Here is a 19271-nt window from a genome sequence, read left to right as displayed (position 1 = left end):
GGAGTATGAAATCAGTAGATACAACCTCACACAGTAGTTAAGTAGCCAAGTATGGTGGCAATCATCCTCAGGCACTTTATGACCTTGTATTTCCAGGCTAACAGCCTTTGTTCTGAAATCTTTTGCTCAATCCCGGGAATTCATTTTCATTGACCCCAAAGAACTTTTAGCTGCCAAGGATTGGATCATCCAGCATCAGAAGGAAGATGGCTCATTTCCAGCCATGGGCAGGATACTCAATAAGGACATCCAGGTACCAAAAGGGGAGGGGGGAGTAGGTGGGTTAGATTTGCAATTATACCCTGACAAGCTTCTTGACCAGTGTTTTCGAAGTTGGATTTGTTACAGTTAGAAGGATTAGCTTATGGTGTTGATAAGTAAGTCTAAATTGGAGTGGGGGGACAAATAGGGACGAATGAAGGGGACACCTTGATGCTCTCTGTGCTTGGTTGTTTTCTTGCAGATGTTTGATTGACAAAACTAAGTAACATCACCAGTGCTAGTAAGGAATGGGATTTGCTCTCGGTTTATATTCTAGTGGGTTGCCCTGTGGTGGTTTTAGGGGTTGGTTGGGCTGTTTACTGTTGGCTTGTTGGCAGCTCCTTGATAGGGGTGTTGTTTACTTGATAGTTGGTCTGATGTTAATCTTGGAGTTAATATATGCTCATCTGGGTGCTGATTGCTGGTGGGGAGGAGTTTGGGATTTTTTGTTCCCTTTTTTGGGTAGTTTATTGTTTCTTTTGCATAATATATACATAATATTTATATCTATGTGCCTATTGATGGTTAATTTGTCAGAGTGCCAGGCTTCTAGAAATTCCTTAGTGTTTTTGGACTTGGCTTGCTCTAGGATGATCACAGTTTCCCAATTAAAACTATGATTAAGTCTGTTCCTATCTTGTGAAATTAAAGAGTTTTCATCATGACTTATAACTGCTAGTTAGTATTTAGGGATGCATTCTGCCAGTTTTCTGTCTGTTTATCTTACATAGTGGCTATTTATCCTACATAACCATTACACTGAATGTTGTAGATGACTCCACTTTTTTTCTTCTGGGGTTGCTGGGTCTTTTGCCTTTTGTAAGTTCACAATATTTACAAAAAGCAAAAGGACTACTAGAAGACAAAAAAACTTACATCCTAGTGAACACTAACACAGTACAAAAACTAGACAACTGGATCAAGAGAATTCTCAGTGACCTCACTAAGAAAGGCCAAATTACCAAAGAGGAAGAGTGGTAGATGAGAAGCAGCAGACCCATCCTCCCACGCTTCTATGGTTTTAAAATGTTTGCTAGTTTTACTTATTTGGTTGAAAAAGGCACACATTTCCTGCCATTGCTATATCAAGAATGCACACTTGCTATCTTGACTAGGGATAAGTTTCATCTATTTTTCTAATTCTGAACAATTGCTTCAGGAAGAAAGTTATAAGATTGCTCTTCAGTCTTTGATCCATAAATTAAATAATTTCTTCCCAACTAGAGCATTGGTAGTTATTACACATTCTCTAAAGATTCAGTCATTCATAAAGATATATATTTCCCATTCAGAGAGGCAAAGAGATGCTTTCTTCGTGCATTTTTTGTTTAGAATCTCTTGAGAAATGTTGAAAATGTGAAAAGAGGGGATTGGATTCAAGTGCAGATCTTTTATTCATAAATGTTTCTTAGTCTAATCCTTTTATTTCTTTTTCTTCCAGGGTGGAATTCATGGGAAGATTTCTGTAACAGCATATGTAGTAGCAGCTTTGCTGGAAACAGGAGTGACTTCTGAGGTAAAAAATAAATGTGTCCAAGACATTCCACATTTTGCCCAGTATTTATGAATGACAGCTGATCAGAGACTAAAAACCAAAGAGCCAATAACCAACCAATTTCCCTCCTTAAGGCTTAAAAGTGTGGGAGTTGGAATATGCCCACTCAAGTTGACCTGAATACACAGGTTAGAAAGATGGAGACAGGTGGACTCTCAAGTAACCAGATCCTATGCCACGCAGACCTTTATAGGTGATAACCAGCACCTTGAAATTCCTTTGAAAGTCATCTGGCAACCAGTGCACATACTGATGGTAGCTTACTGACTATACATGTAGAAGTCAAACAAAATTATCACCTTGCACCATGAGATGAGCACTATAAATTTAATAAATAATAAACAAATTAAAAAGCCCTAAAAGCAGAGAGAGTTAAGCCCAATGACATTCTGGAGGTTTTTAAGAAGAGATTGGACAACCATTTGTCTGAAGTGGTGTATGATTTCCCCCTTGAGCAGTGGGTTCGACTAGAAGACCTCCAAGGTCCCTTCAAACTCTGTTGTTATTCAGAAGATGCCAAGAGCCTCACCACTTGCAGGGTTTTTGCTCTGTGCTTGCACAAACACAAATGTTATTTTCCTGTGTTTTTTTTTATTTATTTATTTACATTTATATCCCGCCCTTCTCCGAAGACTCAGGGCGACTTACAGTGTATAAGGCAATAGTCTCATTCTATTTGTATATTTACAAAGTCAACTTATTGCCCCCCCAACAATCTGGGTCCTCATTTTACCTACCTTATAAAGGATGGAAGGCTGAGTCAACCTTGGGCCGGGCTTGAACCTGCAGTAATTGCAGGCTATTGTGTTCTAATAACAGGCTCCTAACAGCCTGAGCTATCCACGGCCGTGCTGTGATGCAAATAAAAATGCTATAAAGAAAGTTTTGCAGTATGCTTGCTGGTGCAGTTTCGCAGGGACCGAGAGGAACTATCGCTTCAGTGGAACTTCACTGGCACTTTACCCTCAAAGTTGGTTAGGCCACTAAAACACCACACACTATTTTTTGACTGTCTTTTAAATTTAGCATCGGTGTGGCTTGATAGTTCCCTTTTGCAGCAACCACTTAAGCTGTTTAAAAATCAAGGAACAACATAATAAAAGTAGAAATGGGAAGTGGGAAGAATATTACTATATAGAAGTAAAAATGATGATGGTGATGATGATTAATCATCGCACAGTCAGCCAGATGTTCAGACCAGGTTTGGCATTTTTGTCTACCTATCGAGTCCTTACCAAGGACCTGGGATAGGCAGATCTGGATGGTTGATGGTGTTACAGTTATCGTCGCAGGATGGAAGCAGTTCCAAGTAAAGCCACCTTCTGCAGTTGATTGATGGCAAATTTGTCAATGCTATGGTGTTCAAGTGGTGCTCCAGTTGTTCTGGAACTGCACCTAAGGCGCCTATTACTATTGGTACTATCCTTGCTTGCCTTTGCCATTATTATTATTAATACTATTATTACTATTACTATTATTTACTTTATTCATTAAACACGAAACTCATTCAACTGAACATTCAAAAATGCATCACAAATATCATTGACTGGTTCTAATGGTTGATACGGGTTGCTGCCAGCGTCCTAGGTATCAACCAAGTACCTTCTTAAGATGTATGATGTTCCGAGTAGTGCAGTGTTTTGCAGTTCCACTGGTGTTATTGCGGGAAGCTGCAATTTCTTGATGTGTTTTATAAAATTATTGGACATGGTACCAAGTGCCCGACGACAATGGTATCATGGTTACATGTTTCATCCATGATCACGTAGTTTCGATGGCCGGTTTTATTATTGTTGTTGTTATTGTTATTGTTTCTATTATTGTTGTTGCTATTATTATCATTATCATGTATATGCAAAAAGACCCAGACAATACACTGTTTATTGAATACTTATGTATATTAAAGAAAAAGTTTAAATAAAAATATTTTTAAAAAATCAAAGAACAGACCAAATATGAAGTAATGACATGGATTGGGCGGTAGATTGGGTGTGAATTGGATGCTGATTCTGCACTCTCTTCTTGTTCAATTGGAGGGAGCATGGATGGATGCTGTGCTCGCTCTTGTTGGGATGAGTTTGGCAATAGTAACAGCAGGGCAGTTTCGACCAGGGGGTCTCCAACCTTGTCAACTTTAAGACTTGTGGACTTCAAGCAAAGCTGGCTGAGGAATTCTGGGAGCTGAAGTCCACAAGTCTTAAAGTTGACAAGGTTGGAGACCCCTGATTTAGACCATCTATCAGGTTAGGGAATGAGAACTGTAGCAGAGCAGAAGTGCCCTGAGCTTGCTTAATACATTTCCAGGATTGATCAAAGCCATGTTCTTAGAGGATGAAAATTACTGGGCAAAATTAACAAAGTTCTTTTGTTGCCTTTGGGATGTTTCTAGGTCGTCCCCTGAGAGGAATGCCCTTCTTTCGTATCTCCATGCAGGCTTTTGAATTTCCCACCTGAGTTGTTGGTGGGGTGTGTGTGATAGGGCTGCCTGTTTTCTGGTTAACGTAGTAATTCTGTTGTGTTTAAGAGGGGAAGATACAAATTTCCTACTGACAAATCAAGGCTTTGATTAATATGGCTGTTGTAGCAAGTTGAACCTGCAGCCATGACGCTCCCCCTTCCTTCTTCTGGCTTAGGAAGAAAAAGGAGCTATTACCAAAGCACAGCACTTCTTAGAATCCAACCTGTACTCCGTAGAAGACCCTTACACCATTGTCTTGACTACCTATGCTCTCACACTCCTGCGCAGCCCTTCAGCATCAGCAGCTCTTCGGAAGATGAATGGCATAGCCATTACACAAGGTAAAGATGTCGCAGCGGTAACCTCTGTTTTAGGGTACTTTCACTTGGCACTTTGTTGATGCATTTGGATTGGCACAGAGCAGAGGTGGGTCTCAGCAGGTTCTGACCAGTTCTGTAGAACTGGTGGCAGAAATTTTGAGTAGTTCGGAGAACTGGTAGTAAAAATTCTGACTGGCCCCACTCCCATCTATTCTCTGCCTCTCAAGTCCCAGCTGATCAGGAGGAAATGGGGATTTTGCAGTAACCTTCCTCTGGATTGGGGAAGGAATGGAGATTTTACAGTATCCTTCCCCTGCCACGCCCACCAAGCCACACCCACAGAACCGGTAGTAAAAAAATTTGAAATCCACCACTGGCAAAGAGCCCTGTGATTCCTTAGCACTGGCATCATTGAGAAGTTGGACCAGTTGCTTTCCAGTTTATCTGTAACTTGAGCAGAAAGAAACTCACGGAGAAGATCAATCTGGTTGTTAGGAGTTAAAAGGAGCTGAAGGGAATGAGATGCTTTCCCATTAGTGGGAATTCCTAGCTCAGAGGAAAGACATGACGTAAGTGGGATCCTATCTGTGTGTCAGTGTGATAACTGTTCCAAAAGCAAAATGCAATGGGACCAAGTTTGGTGTGGAGAGAGAAGAGAACCTAAGAAAGATTAAAAAAAAAACCCTTGGAAAATTCTAAGTGGTGCATCTAAAGGGAAAAGCGATTGGGTTGTGGGTTGGAATATTAGTGACTGCTCAGTTTTGTGCTTCTCTCCTTGTTCTGTCTGGGTTATGCAACCCTGGGTGGAGTGTATACTGCCTGTATATTTCCTGGTGCAAAGGCTTACACGTGCAACATGAAAGGTGAGCAGGCAGACACATACATATGCATACACAAAAGTGAGACTCGACGTAATACTTCTTTACATAGAAGAAAATGTAAATGCCTCCTATGGCCACTGTTGGTAAAAGGGTTAGAAAATGATGTTTTACTGATCTTGTGTTCCGTTTCTCTTCCTCTCTCCCTCTTCTGCTCCCCGTCTCCCTCCCCTTTCCCTCTGCCTCTCTTCCACTCTCTCCCCCTTCGCCTCCATCCTTCTCCCTCTCCCAAAATCTCACTGCTTCTAGGTACCCTCTAGATTTCTTAAGGGAAAGCCTGCTTGGCTGTGGTGTCTGCTTCCATGTATCTCCTTTTCTCTTTCAGATGGCTTCACACACTGGAATATAATGGGAACTCTTGCTACTGGTGAAGACACATTCATGGGATTCAGTGATGGCCTCTCCCAATCAGGTAATTTATGATTTCTTATTATTTTATTGTAAAATCTATTGGCCGTCGATCTTGCCACAGAATAACCTTAACTTTGGAACAGCAGATAGGAGCGAGAGAGGAAAACAGCAGTTCATCTAGAGCAGGGGTGTCAAATTCGATTTCATTCAGGGCCGCATTAGGGTTGTGTTTGACCTCAGGGGGTGTTATGTCCCCTCCCGACCACAACCCAAAAAGACAACCCGCAGACACAACAGGGGGCCGGGTGGGCATGGCCAGCTCAATGTCACTCATGTCAGAGGCGCCTGTGGTGGCCCAAGTGCTCTGCCAGTGAAAACGGGCCCCCGAGCTCCATTTTCGGCTGCCACAGCCTCCTGCAACCCTCTGCCAGCAAAAGCAGAGCTCAGGAGGGCCGTCCCTGGCCCTCATGAGCTCCATTTTCGCTGGCAGAGGCACCACGGGCCAGTCCTTCTCTGTTTGCAGGGCAACCCTGGGGGTCAGATCCAGCCCCCGGGCCTTGAGTTTGACACCCCTGATCTAGAGAATTATAGGAATCCTGAGGTAGGGGTTTTTTTTTTGTTTTTTTTTTGGCAATAGTGGCAAATATCTGTAGTTCAGGTGTAGAATGAGGGTTCATTCCCTGAGCTTATGATTCGTTTCCAAACATTTTGTTAACAGGCTAGGTAACATCTTCAGCAGAGTTTTGGGCAGAGGTGTCAAACTCGCATTGTTATGGCATCGTCACATTATGTATCACGACTCTCCCCCCCTCTTTGCTAAACTGGGTATGGCGAGTGCGGGATGCCCCCAGCCCACAGGCCGCAAGTTCGACACCTTTGGTTTAGGGGATGTCAGTGTTCTTCTGTTTATAAGGGCTTCAGGTCTGGGTGTGTCAAGTGAGGGTTAGGTGTGAGTCATCAGTGAGAGCTTGGGTCTCCAACCTTGGCAACTTTAAGCCTGGAAGGACTTCAACTCCCAGAATACCCCAGCCAGCAAAGCTGGCTGGGGAATTCTGGGAGTTGAAGTCCACCAGGCTTAAAGTTGCCAAGGTTGGGGACCCCTGAGTGAGAGTCTTGTATCGGGCCCTGTGATAAGGAGGTTACATCAGGTCAGGGTCATTGGGAGGTGAACTGTTGGTGGGGGAGTTGAGTGTGTTGGTTGAGAGTCAGTGCTGTCTCTGGTTGGAATTTCCCCCCCCCCTACCGTAACTGATCTCAAACACGGTGACTGACCTATTCTTTGAGAAGAGGAGGAGCCCACCTAAATGGCTCCTGTGCTGCTGGATTGAAAAGCCATTTCGGAAACCTGAGAGGAGACTGTGGCTGAGCCAAAAGAAGAGAATCGGAAAGGGGAGCTATTTTGTTTGGCAGAAGTAGGGAATGCCAATGGCATCTTCTGCCACTGAGCTGTGAAATGCCCCATTTCTCTCTCTCTTTCAGTCGTATCTGCTGAAGTTGAAATGACAGCCTATGCCCTGCTGACGTACACTGTGCTGGGAGATGTTGCATCTGCGCTGCCTGTGGTCAAGTGGCTATCTCAGCAGAGGAATGCACTGGGTGGTTTCTCATCCACCCAGGTGAGTCTTCACTGGGGCAGGTAGTTCTGCCTCTAACCAGAAAACGCTTTAGTGAGCCAAGAAAAAATGAGACATTCCAGGGTTCATTACCTACCTGACTTTCATTTCCTTAGAGACTAGAGAAAACTTCTTGGCATTTTTTTGTTATTTGTTTGGGTTTGTTTGTTTTTATGTTGGGATTAGAAAATGCACTGCCTCCCATCATCTCTCCAGAGATACTGCTAGCAGCCCAGAATGCTTATAAATTTTGCTTAAATCCTAAAATTCTCAAGAGTCCTGATTACATTAACCCTCTGTTTTCAAAATACTAAGTCTCCACTACTGATCTATATGAACAACACTGGGTTGTGTGTTTAGACTCAGGCAATTGTGTTATTGATTTTTAATTGAAATTCTGTTGTGCTGTATCTACAGAAAGATCAAGCATAAATTTTACGCTGTATCTGATGAGCAGCAGTTTATGTACAACTTCCTGCTCTGTTTTTCATATTTGAGAAGGACTAAGATAGTATCTCTTTTATAGATGTGGTCAGCTTTCTATAGAAGAGCTTCACTGTATTATATCTTTTGTAGCTCATACAGTGAAGAGTATTGTGATACTTAAGGACTAACAAATATTGGTCTAGAGAGCCATGGTAATATCCCGTGTGTGCACAGTCTTCATCTTTGGCATATACCAGACTTCCATTTCAATTATTTTTTTTTAACATGTAGAAAACCGGCTTGATGGAAAACATAGCGTTGCTTTTGCCATTATTTTTATTTGCAGGAACACTCTGGGCCCAGCATGAGTCTGACAGAAAATAGGAAATAAATATCCTAGACATCTGTAATCAGTTCTTTGTTTGGAAAGTGTCTTCACTTGCCCAGAAATAAACAAAACCAAATACAGGCTGGGATGGCCCAGTATAAAGCAATCCCACCAGTTTGTCTTTGGATAAATGACTTGTGATAAGTTGTGTATCCATGGCAGCTCTTTGCTGAGTAAATCACCTGTCTTCAGAGCAACTATGCCTGGTTTTAAATGGCCAAATAGGCCTATTAGCTGAAAAATATTGCCTACACTGGCATAAATCTAGGCCACAAGGAAACTTTTGGTCTTTATGATGGCTAACACATTCAGAGGGGTAACTTGGTGTGTGACACCTTTGAAAAAGAAGGACAAAGCCAGGCTCCTCAGGAACATGGTTTAATTTCTGACCAAAATAATGGTTTTCTGATGGCTGGCTAGGGAATTCTGGGAGTTGAAGTCCACACATCTTAAATTTGCCAAGTTTGAAAATATGAGATAAATAAATACCTGCTCCTGTGTAGCAGACAGGAGGATGGAGTGGTAAACCTTCCGCCGCGAGCTTAAGACACATCTATTTATTTGCGCAGGGCTAGCCTAGGGTTTTAGTTTTTAAATTTCATTTTTAATGGGGTTTTATATTATTTTATTTTAGTGATATTTTAATTCGGCCTAATTAATAAGTTTTTTAATTGTTGTTTTTACCTGTATTATTTACATGTTTTTATCTGGCTGTGAACCGCCCTGAGTCCTTCGGGAGATAGGGTGGTATAAAAATTCAAAGAAAGAAAGAAAGAAAGAAAGAAAGAAAGAAAGAAAGAAAGAAAGAAAGAAAGAAAGAAAGAAAGAAAGAAAGAAAGAGAGTAAAGTGCAAAGTAGCTGCATGTGACATTAATTTGGGATTGTTTTTTAGCTATTTCTCTCTCTCTCTCCCATTCTTCTGAATGACAGGATACTTGTGTGGCCCTCCAAGCTCTGGCTGAATATGCTATCCTGTCTTACATCGGGGGTGTCAACCTCACCATTTCACTGGCCTCTACCAACCTGGACTACCAAGAGACCTTTGAGTTAAACAAAGCCAACAAAAAGCTCCTTCAGACTGCTGTGGTAAAAGGACCTCGCACTTTTTGTTTCATTCCCGGAATCCTCTACGTATGCTTGTTTACATTCAAATTAAACCCTATTTTCTCTACAGATCCCCTCCATTCCCACAGGGTTATTTGTGAGTGCCAAGGGGGAAGGCTGCTGTCTCCTGCAGGTGAGAAAACTTAGATGCTAGTCCCATTCCTGAACAACAAGTCCATTTTCCCCCTGCTGTTCTTTCTTTCTTTCTTTCTTTCTTTCTTTCTTTCTTTCTTTCTTTCTTTCTTTCTTTCTTTCTTTCTTTCTTTCTTTCTTTCTTTCTTTCTTTCTTTCCTTCCTTCCTTCCTTCCTTCTTCATATTTCTTAACCGCCCATCTCCCTATTATACACAGGGTGGTGTATAATATCATCAATAAAAGTACGCATTAAAATCAATAATTTAGGATTATTATTTTTTAATTATAAATACATTATAAATATTTAACAAAATAATAAAGTATTTATACTTCTTGACTGCCTGTTTCTCATGGGAAGATGCAGATGCAGTGCTTTCTCCTTATATTGGCCAGATTGATGTTTCCTACAATATCCCTGATCCTGTGGCTAAGCCAGCTTTCCAGCTTCTGGTGAACCTACAAGAGCCCAAGCTGAAGAGGCACCGCCGAGCCCCACGCCTACCTAAGCTCGTCTCTGCAGAAGAAAATCGTTCAGGGGCTCCACGTAGGGACCGGGTTCTGGGGGATGATGATGATCCTGCCTCCGATCAGGACCATCAGGAATACAAAGTGATGGTGGAGGTGTGCATGAGGTGAGACTCACCAAGTCAATAGTCCTATGTGTAGCCTCTGCTGGTGGCCCCACGCTTCAGCCTCACAAGGGCGAAGAACAGTTGTTACATTCTGCTTTTTTTATTATTATTTTTTTTTATTAAAAAAGTTTTAAAAAAACAAAAACATTTTCCCCCCTTTTTCCCCCTCCTCTCAGAAAACCCCTTCCCCTCCTTCCCCCGGCTTCCCGGTCAATCACAAGGTATTGTTATACATAAACCAAACATAGAATAAAATTTTCCTTCCAATCCAAATAACCACATCCAAAGCTTTTCATCTCCCAACCCCTCCCATTACATAAAATAACTTTCTAATTATTCAAAGGCAATCTGATATTTCTTAATCTGATATCTGTTTTGTAGATAATCAATCCATTTTTCCATTCAATTAAATATCTTTCCTGCGTATTGTCTTTTAAAAAGCTGAGATTTTAGCCATCTCAGCCAAATTAATAACTTTCAATATCCATTCTTCTATTGTAGGTATCTCTTCTTTCTTCCAGTATTGTCCAATCAACAGTCTTGCTGCTGTTATTAAATTCAGAATCAATTTAGTCTCAATCCCTGTACAATCCGTTATAATTCCCAAAAGGAAAAATTGTGGCAGGAACTTTATCTTCTTCTTCAGTACATTTTGAATAATCCACCAAATTCTTATCCAAAAGACCTTAATTTTCTTGCAAGTCCACCAAATATGAAAATATGTAGCATCATCACAATCACACCTCCAACATTTCGCTTGGATATTAGGATACATACATGATAATTTTTTGGGATCTAAGTGCCATCTATAAAACATCTTATAAAAATTTTCCCTTAAGTTCTGTGCTTGTGTAAACTTAACATTTCTAACCCAGATTTTCTCCCATGTTTCCAACATTATTGGTTCCTGAATATTCTGTGCCCAGGTTACATTCTGCTTTTGAGACCAAAGAAGTCAAATGAGAAGACAAATAATAATAATAATAATAATAATAATAATAATAATAATAATAATAATAATAATAATAATAATAATAATAATAATAATTTAATTTGTATACCGCCCTTCTCCCGGAGGACTCAGGGCGGTAAACAAGGCAGATAAAATAAAGACAATACATTCAATAAAAACAATATTTTAAAAAACTTATTCCAATAGCCTAAATTTAAAATACAATACGAAATATAAAATAAACCCCAATAAAATCCATATTTAAAACCCTATTAAGCCAGTCCTGCTCGAAAGAATAGATATGTTTTAAGCTCGCGAAAAGTCCGGAGGTCTGGAAGTTGTCAAGTCCTGGGGAAGCTCATTCCAGAGGTAGGTGCCCCACAGAGAAGGCTCTCCCCTGGGGTCGCCAGCCTGCACTGTCTGGCTGACGGCACCCTGAGGAGGCCCTCTATGAGAGCGCATCGGGTGGGAGGCCTGTGGTAACAGAAGGCGGTCCCAAGATATCCCGGTCCTATGCCATGGAGCGCTTTAAAGGTGGTAACCAACACCTTGAAGTGCACTCGAAAACCACAGGTAGCCAGTGCAGACTACGGAGCAGTGGTGTTACATGGGAGCCACGAGTGGCTCCCTCTATCACCCGCGCGGCTGCATTCTGAACTAACTGAAGTCTCCGGGTGCACCTCAAGGGGAGCCCCATGTAGAGAGCGTTACAGTAGTCCAGGCAAGAAGATCTAGTAGTCTTTTCCTACCACCACCATTTGCTTACATTCTCATCTATTTGTGTCTGTAGTTCAAGCTGTCTTAGAGGTTAAAACCCAAACTGATCAGAAAATAGAATATTATTGTCCTGATTTGTATATGTTCCTAGTACAGTCTTTAAAGAGAACAACTTGTGTTCATAGAACATCCTTTACTTGGCTAGTAAATTAAGCCATTTTCTGGGTTTGCACAACACATAAAAACATAAACCCAATTAGATGGGTTGGGCTTGGACAGTATATCAGGCCAGAACTCAACCAACCAACTCTAAACTGACAGACTTAGCATGTAGGATGAATACAGTTACTAGATCTGGCCTGCTTCACAATATGGTCCGAATTGATTGGCTTTGAAGGGGGATTCCAGAAAAGTTTCATCAAAGGAAGGAATAGCGAAAGTAAGTTACCTCTCCCATCCTTCTAAGAGTGGGTGTATTCCTGTTCAGTGATCAGTACCTCCAATCAGGTCAACCTCATGTTTACTGGCTTCCTTTGTCCTTCGAAGAATATAAATGTTTGTGAACTAGACCATCCATCTTCTTTTTCCATTAATGCTGCTAATAGTTTTAAGAAAATTTAGGAAGCAGCCATTTGGCCCCATTTGAATATTTGAATGAATTGAGTACATATGGGTGTTTGAGCCTCTTCTTGCTGGAAACCTTTCATCTCTAGTCCTGAATGGGGTTGCATTATCCCATTTGGGTCTAGTGCCCAATCTGGAGTTATAGTTCCTACTTAAAAACAACAGCTATGTCCAGGGAAGCCTTCATATAGATTCATCTTGTGTATCAGTTGCTCTCTTTCTTAGACTGGGAGATCCTTCTTTCATGCAGTCATGCCTTGGTCACTTCATGAAAGGATTCTTGCAATGTGCTTTGCATGAACTATCTTGAAAACCATTCAGAAGCAGGAGCAGTCATGGGTAATCTGTTCCATGCCAATATGTCTGCTCTGTGAGTTGCACTGGTTATCAGTAGGCTTCTGAATGTAATTCAAGGTGGTGGTGGGCACCTTTGAAACCCTGCATGGCATAGGGCCTAGCTATTGAGATATATAGTCAGTCTCCCATAGTTGCTACCGACCTGGTAAGATCTGGCCGAGTCTGCTTCCTCCTGGTCCCCTCAATTAAAAAATGTCCTCTGCCAGAATTTTGCTGTTGCAGCCCTTGTCCTCCCCAGAGATACACTGTACATGACACACACATACACACACACACCGTCATCCAAATAGTTGGAAGAACTTGCACTACCAGATTCTGTGGTCTCATCCCCAAATCTCCAAAACTTTAATTTAAGACTGTCTACTGTTGACCTCACCCCATTCCTAAGAGCACCAGCATGCCTACCGTCCCTCTCCTAATGTTCCCTTTAATTGTATTCATTTTATGTATTCAATTCATGCTTATATTTATATATATTAATATGTATTTGACAAAATAAATAAATAAATAGACTTGATTCAGTAATTTGTTAATTATTTCTTTCCCCCCTTCTTTCGGGTTTGTTGTCTTGAGAAGGTGGCTTCACTCTGGCTCCTCCAACATGGCAGTCCTGGAGGTACCTTTGTTCTCAGGTTTCCGAGCCGACATCGAAAGCCTAGAAAAGGTGAGTCTTGTGGTCTTTTCCACCAATCTTCCGTTTTTTGTCTTTTAAAGCCTATGGATATTCCACACTGCCATGCCCTTTTAGAGTTTGTACGATGTTAAAGAACAGATTTGATTAGACTTGAGTTCCTTCTGTATGAAGGATTTGGGTTCCACTTTAACAAAAGCAAAGCCGGAAAGGATGTTGATGAACACAAAATGGGGAGGCAGATGAAGTCGGATAGAAGGCTTTTTTTTCCCTTCGGTGGAATTATATAAGAAGAGCCCAATCTGAGGTTCCACTGCTGTGGGCCATAGTACTGGAAAGCTTCATGAATTGTTAATTTTTAATGGGACAGAAAAGAAAAACATAATTGGAAGATTATGGTTTTATACTACTTAGAGTGCATTTTAATTAATTGCTGGCAGCCGGTGATCAGCAGAACTAGCCAGCAGTTTGGCAGATCGAATCTCACCAGGCTCAAGGTTGACTCAGCCTTCCATCCTTCCGAGGTTGGTAAAATGAGGACCCAGATTGTTGGGGGCAATAGGCTGACTCTGTAAACCGCTTAGAGAGGGCTCTGAAAAATGATACAACAGATAGATTTAAAACTTGAACTGTTCTTATTGGGTATCTTACCAGAGAAATTTAGTAAGGAGAATATATATTTGACTGTACATGTTATAACTGCAGCGAGGATAGTATTTGCACAAAGATGGAAAGCAGAGAAAATCTGCATGGAAGGAGAAATAATTAAGAAAATATTGGATTGGATTATGAATAGATTGACCTTCATAGTGAAAGAAAGAGAGGAATTAGAATACTTTAAAATATGGGGGCAATTCTATTATTGGTTGGAGAAGAGATACAGATAGGATAATGTTATAATAAAGAAAGAGGAGAAAGAAGATAGATAAATGTATTAATAGAACAGCAAGTAGATAAATGTATAAATATATTAATAGAAAATCAAGAAATGTGGGAGAAATGTTATAATAAAAGAAATGATATTAAGAAATGATAAATACTCAAATGACACTGAATGTTGGATTATGTATTGTATGTTTGTTTGTCTGTAAAATAAAAAAAACTTTTGAAAAAAAAGAGAGAGGGGGCTCTAAAGCACTATGAAGTGGTATGTAAATTTAAGTGCTATTGCTATTGCTATTCCTGAGGAAATGTGACCCCCTCATGAGGACAGAAAGATGTGAAGTCTATTCAGAAATGAGTGTGTGTAACGGGTATCAAGAGGGAAGGGGTAAAAAGAAAACCTTAAAACAGCAGCACCCATCATGTATTCAAAGGCTTTTTAAATGCAAGGCAGTGCTTTGATACCAGGCTTGTAGCCACCATTTTGACTTTCCTGACCTGCCTGCGGACATTCGGACGTTTCATGTCCTTTAGAGTAATGAGGGAGATTCAAATGGACATCAGGGATGAAAATGTTAAGCCCAAGCCCTGTGCTTTCTTTCCAGCTACTCACAAACAAACAAATTGGTCTGAAGAGATACGAGGTGGATGGCAGGAAGGTCCTTTTCTATTTTGATGAGGTAAGACTCAATTTATCACAGTCCTCACAAAACGTGCTCTCGTTGATCCTCTCCTGCTCTTCCGAAGCAAGCATTAAACGACAGATCTCTCCTTAATTCATGAATGGAAAAAAAGAAAAAGATGACGGTTCTTTTTGTTAAGAGCTGAGATGTTAATGATTCTTGATCCATTCTTTTGCTGTCCCTTCCCTTGGCTTCATCTTAGTGTACGAAGACCCAAGGAGTCTTAGAATTAGAGAACTGGACTTTCCAGGATATACCAGTTTTAGTCCCTGGTGACCCTTTGTTTGTTGATAACTTAAAGAGCCCCTTACCCACCTCAGGATAAAAACTGGAACGATGGCTTATCCCTGGCTCAAAACACTGGAACCCATTTGGTAACAAAATCTAAAATACCTTCTGCAATTCACCCTTTTTCTTCAGCCCCCTTTCTGAAATAGAAATCTTCTTGGGATCAATACTTCCTTTTAATGCTTTCCCTTAAATAGTGCTGTTGTGGGGGGAGGGGGCAGGGAGCTCCCCACCCCTCTTGACTCAAGACCTCACAGAGTTAAATTGCACCTGCAGATTCCAAGCCAGTGTATGACTTGTGTCAAGTTCATGGCCTTCCGGGAATACATTGTGGGGAAGACGGCTCCTTTGCCCATCAAGGTGTATGACTACTATGAGCCAGGTGGGTATGTGCCTCCACAGCCATGCCTTGAGCCCGGGCAGCCAAGCCAACCTTGACTACCTGCCTTTCCTCCCTCCTGCTCTGCAGGTTTTGAAGCCACCCGTTTCTACAATGTCAGCGAATCCAGTCCTCTGTCCCGTGAGCTCTGCGATGGTCCCATGTGCAACGAGGTGGAGAGTATGGCCAGCCACTGGGTTGGTGAGTCCTGCGGCTAATGAGAAAGAGGATGGCTACACACCATTTGTTTTCCTTCTCCATGCCATCCTTCTTTCTTTTCGTTCCTTCCGGCAACACAAGATGAGTTTGGGTGGCTTCTTCCCTCACCAGTCTGGGAATCTACCCCCAGGAGTATGAAGCAGCTTTAAGGCAGCAAATACAGGTAGTCCTCAAACATACGACCACAATTGAGCCCAAAATTTATGTGGCTTTGTGAGAAATTTGTTAAGTGAGTTTTGCCCCCGTTTTGCGACTTTCCTGGCCACATTTGTTAAGTGAATCACTGCGAATCGTTCAGTTAGAAGCACGGTTGTTAAGTGAATCTAGTTTCCTCATTGACTTTGCTTGTCAGAAGGTTGCAAATGGGGATCACATAATCCCAGGACACTGCAACCGTCACAAGTGGGAGTCACTTGTCAAGCATCCGAATGCAAACCACGTGACCATGGGGACGCTGCAGTGGTCACAAGTGGGAAAAATGGTTATGCGTCACTTTTTTCAGTGCGATAGTAACTTTGAACAGTCACTAAGCGAACTGTTGTAAGTCGAGAACTACTTGTAATTAGCTGCGGGAGCTCATGATCCTTATTCTGGCTTTTACAGTACAAGGCGCTGAGAGTTTTGCAATTCCCCCAGTGCACCTCTAACCCCTCCTGGCTGTTTCTGCAGGTTTTGTACACACCGGTCCTTGCAACAGCGTCTTTGGCTGCTTAGAGGATGGCTATTTTGAGCAGTGCATGTGTTCCCGGGACTGTGGCTACGACGGGGAGCTGGTGTGTGGCTCAGATGGTCTTATCTATCAGAACCACTGTCAAATGGAGGTGGCTGCCTGCAGAAACAGCACCCAGATCGAGCAGGTCCTCATGGCACAATGTGTGGTGGGTAAGTTTTGCACGGCTACCAAAACTGGCCAAGAACGTGGAAGAAACAGTGGTTGTGTGGGAGCTCCCCGAGAGGCATTGCCACAACCATCCTTTTGCTTTTTTTCTGCAGCTAAGACCCCTCCAGAAGAGAAAGAAAAGCACTTTCACAGCCTCACATTTCCTGACAGGAAACTGCAGACACCAACAGGTAGGAAGATTAGCTCCAAGTATTACGCTTCATGCAATGGGGCTCTAGCCCTGACTTTTTTCCACAATTGCCCCATCCTTTCCCTGATTTTATGTGGTTAGCAAGCCCTTCACAGGAGGGAGGGATTGCTCCAGAGTATCCTTTCTCTCGACCTTACTTCAGAAGTGAATTAAAAGTCTGTCTGCCCATCCTCGAATCTGTAGGAAACTGCAGCAGCATGAATATATTTAGCTGTTCTCTCTCCTGACTCTAGTGCACAAGTTCCAAGCCTAAGCAGAACGATGTTATATCGTTGATAAATTTAGAACAGATGATAAGCAAAACAATTGGCTGAATCTCTTATCTTTTTTACCCTCTCCCTTCAGAACATTACAAGTTGGTGGAGGGAAAATATTTGTCGGTTCTGGCACCATTGCAGGAATTGGATACATCTAGTTACACCAATATAGGAGAAAGACACTCTGGCAACCTCTTGGTTCTGTTATATTGTCCCTGATTTAGGTCCTGGTTTAGCTCCTCCTTCTTTATTGGTCAGCTCCCAACATCCCTGACACATCTGCCAGACAGCTGATAGTGTTGTTATCCAGTAGTGGAAGAATTTTTCCGATTTTTGCAGACCTCATCTCCATGTCAGATGTCTTGTAGATTTGAAGGAGATACCAAGTTTTGATAGAGAGCTAAACAAGGGGCTCTAACCATCCGCAGAACGTCCCTTAATGATGTGTTAGGTGGATGGTTTGTGCCAACTGGAGAGGTTCAGACAAGTTTACCCAAACAGTTTTGCATATCATGCCTACACTTCTAAAATATGGATGCTACTTCTGATAACAGGCTTGGCAACATATGGCTCAGCAGTGGGGATAGCAACTATATAGTCTTTTGCAGCTCAAGGGCCATGGACAGCAATTTAACTGATTTGCGAGGAAAGATCTGCATACATCTTCTCCTCTTTATAGACTCCATTTTTTCATAACACAAGCTGAAACAAAAGTAAAAAATAGAATAGAATAGAATTTTTAGAATAGAATTTTTATTGGCCAAGTGTGATTGGACACACAAGGAATTTGTCTTGGTGCATATGCTCTCAGTGTACATAAAAGAAAAGATACGTTCATCAAGGTACAACACCTACAACACAATTGATGGTCAATATATCAATATAAATCATAAGGATTGCCAGCAACAAGTTATAGTCATACAGTCGTAAGTGGAAGGAGATGGGTGATGGGAACTATGAGACGATTAATAGTAGTGCAGATTCAGTAAATAGTCTGACAGTGTTGAGGGAATTATTTGTTTAGCAGAGTGATGGCCTTCGGGAAAAAACTGTTCTTGTGTCTAGTTGTTCTGGTGTGCAGTGCATGAACAAAAAAGAAATTATTGACAGTGATTCTTGAAGGAAAGCTCAAGAAAACCTTTTTATCAATAGAAGAGAATATTTGTAGCTCAGGATTGAAATGAGGGGTCCTTGGTGCTCTCTGAGCTTGGTTGTTTTCTTGCAGACGTTTCATTACCAAACTAGGTAATGTTATTGGCTAGCACTGATAATGTTACCTAGTTTGGTAATGAAACATCTGCAAGAAAACAACCAAGCTCAGAGAGCACCAAGGATCCCACAAAACCTTTTATTTAGGATTTCTCTTTCTGCATTGATCCTATATTATGTAGAATTTATTGTTCTATTTTGACAAAAAGTGCCAACCAATGATGATAAAAGCATCATTCTGGGGAATAGACAGGAGGGGCCATGTCCACATTATTCTGAATAAGTGCTTCTCTGATCATTTCCACAATTGGTCCCTAGGCTGCTTCAGTGTTGGGGATGTCAAAGATTTTTACCAACCTGGAAGCTATCACTACAGATAGTCCTTAATTTACAATAGTTTGTTTAGTGAGCGTTCAAAGTTACAGTGGCACTAAAAAAAGCCACATGACCATTTTTCACATTTATGTCCGTTGCAGCATCCCTATGGTCATGTGATTAAAATTTAGACATTTGGCAACTGGTTCATATTTATGACGGTTGCAGTGTCCTGGGGCCATGTGGTCACTTTGTGTGACCTTCTGAGCAGCAAAGTCAATGGGGAAGCCAAATTCACTTAACTAACGACCATGTGACTAATTAAACAGCTGCAGGGATTCAGTTAACAGCTGTGTCAAGAGAGGTCGTAAAATGAAGCCAAACTCACTTAACAAATGTCTCGCTTAGCAACAGAAATTTTGGGCTCAATTGTGATTGTAAGTCGAGGACTACCTGTACATGACATTGGAATGAGGTGGGAGGCCTTACTTTGACACCAATTTGGGTATGGATGCTGAGCTTACCTTATTCTTGGGCTGCGGCAAAA

The 19271-nt window shown here is 41.6% G+C and overlaps 1 protein-coding gene across 3 annotated transcripts in view; it reads left to right on the top strand.

The window, feature by feature from the left end:
• Positions 1–19271, top strand: part of CPAMD8 (C3 and PZP like alpha-2-macroglobulin domain containing 8) — a 66493-nt gene that overhangs the window by 45350 nt on the left and 1872 nt on the right. For all 3 annotated transcript variants that reach the window (XM_058163219.1, XM_058163218.1, XM_058163220.1), the window contains 14 exons: positions 97–253; positions 1703–1777; positions 4450–4615; positions 5798–5884; positions 7303–7439; positions 9181–9336; positions 9425–9487; positions 9882–10120; positions 13347–13434; positions 14889–14963; positions 15531–15636; positions 15724–15834; positions 16522–16734; positions 16846–16923. In XM_058163219.1, coding sequence (XP_058019202.1) covers positions 97–253; positions 1703–1777; positions 4450–4615; positions 5798–5884; positions 7303–7439; positions 9181–9336; positions 9425–9487; positions 9882–10120; positions 13347–13434; positions 14889–14963; positions 15531–15636; positions 15724–15834; positions 16522–16734; positions 16846–16923 — 1751 coding nt within the window. The remainder of the gene's footprint in view (positions 1–96; positions 254–1702; positions 1778–4449; positions 4616–5797; positions 5885–7302; positions 7440–9180; positions 9337–9424; positions 9488–9881; positions 10121–13346; positions 13435–14888; positions 14964–15530; positions 15637–15723; positions 15835–16521; positions 16735–16845; positions 16924–19271) is intronic.

The sequence above is a fragment of the Ahaetulla prasina genome, chromosome 1 (assembly GCF_028640845.1).
Source record: "Ahaetulla prasina isolate Xishuangbanna chromosome 1, ASM2864084v1, whole genome shotgun sequence".
In the NCBI taxonomy this organism is placed as follows: domain Eukaryota; kingdom Metazoa; phylum Chordata; class Lepidosauria; order Squamata; family Colubridae; genus Ahaetulla; species Ahaetulla prasina.
This window is presented reverse-complemented; position numbering and strand designations above follow the sequence as displayed.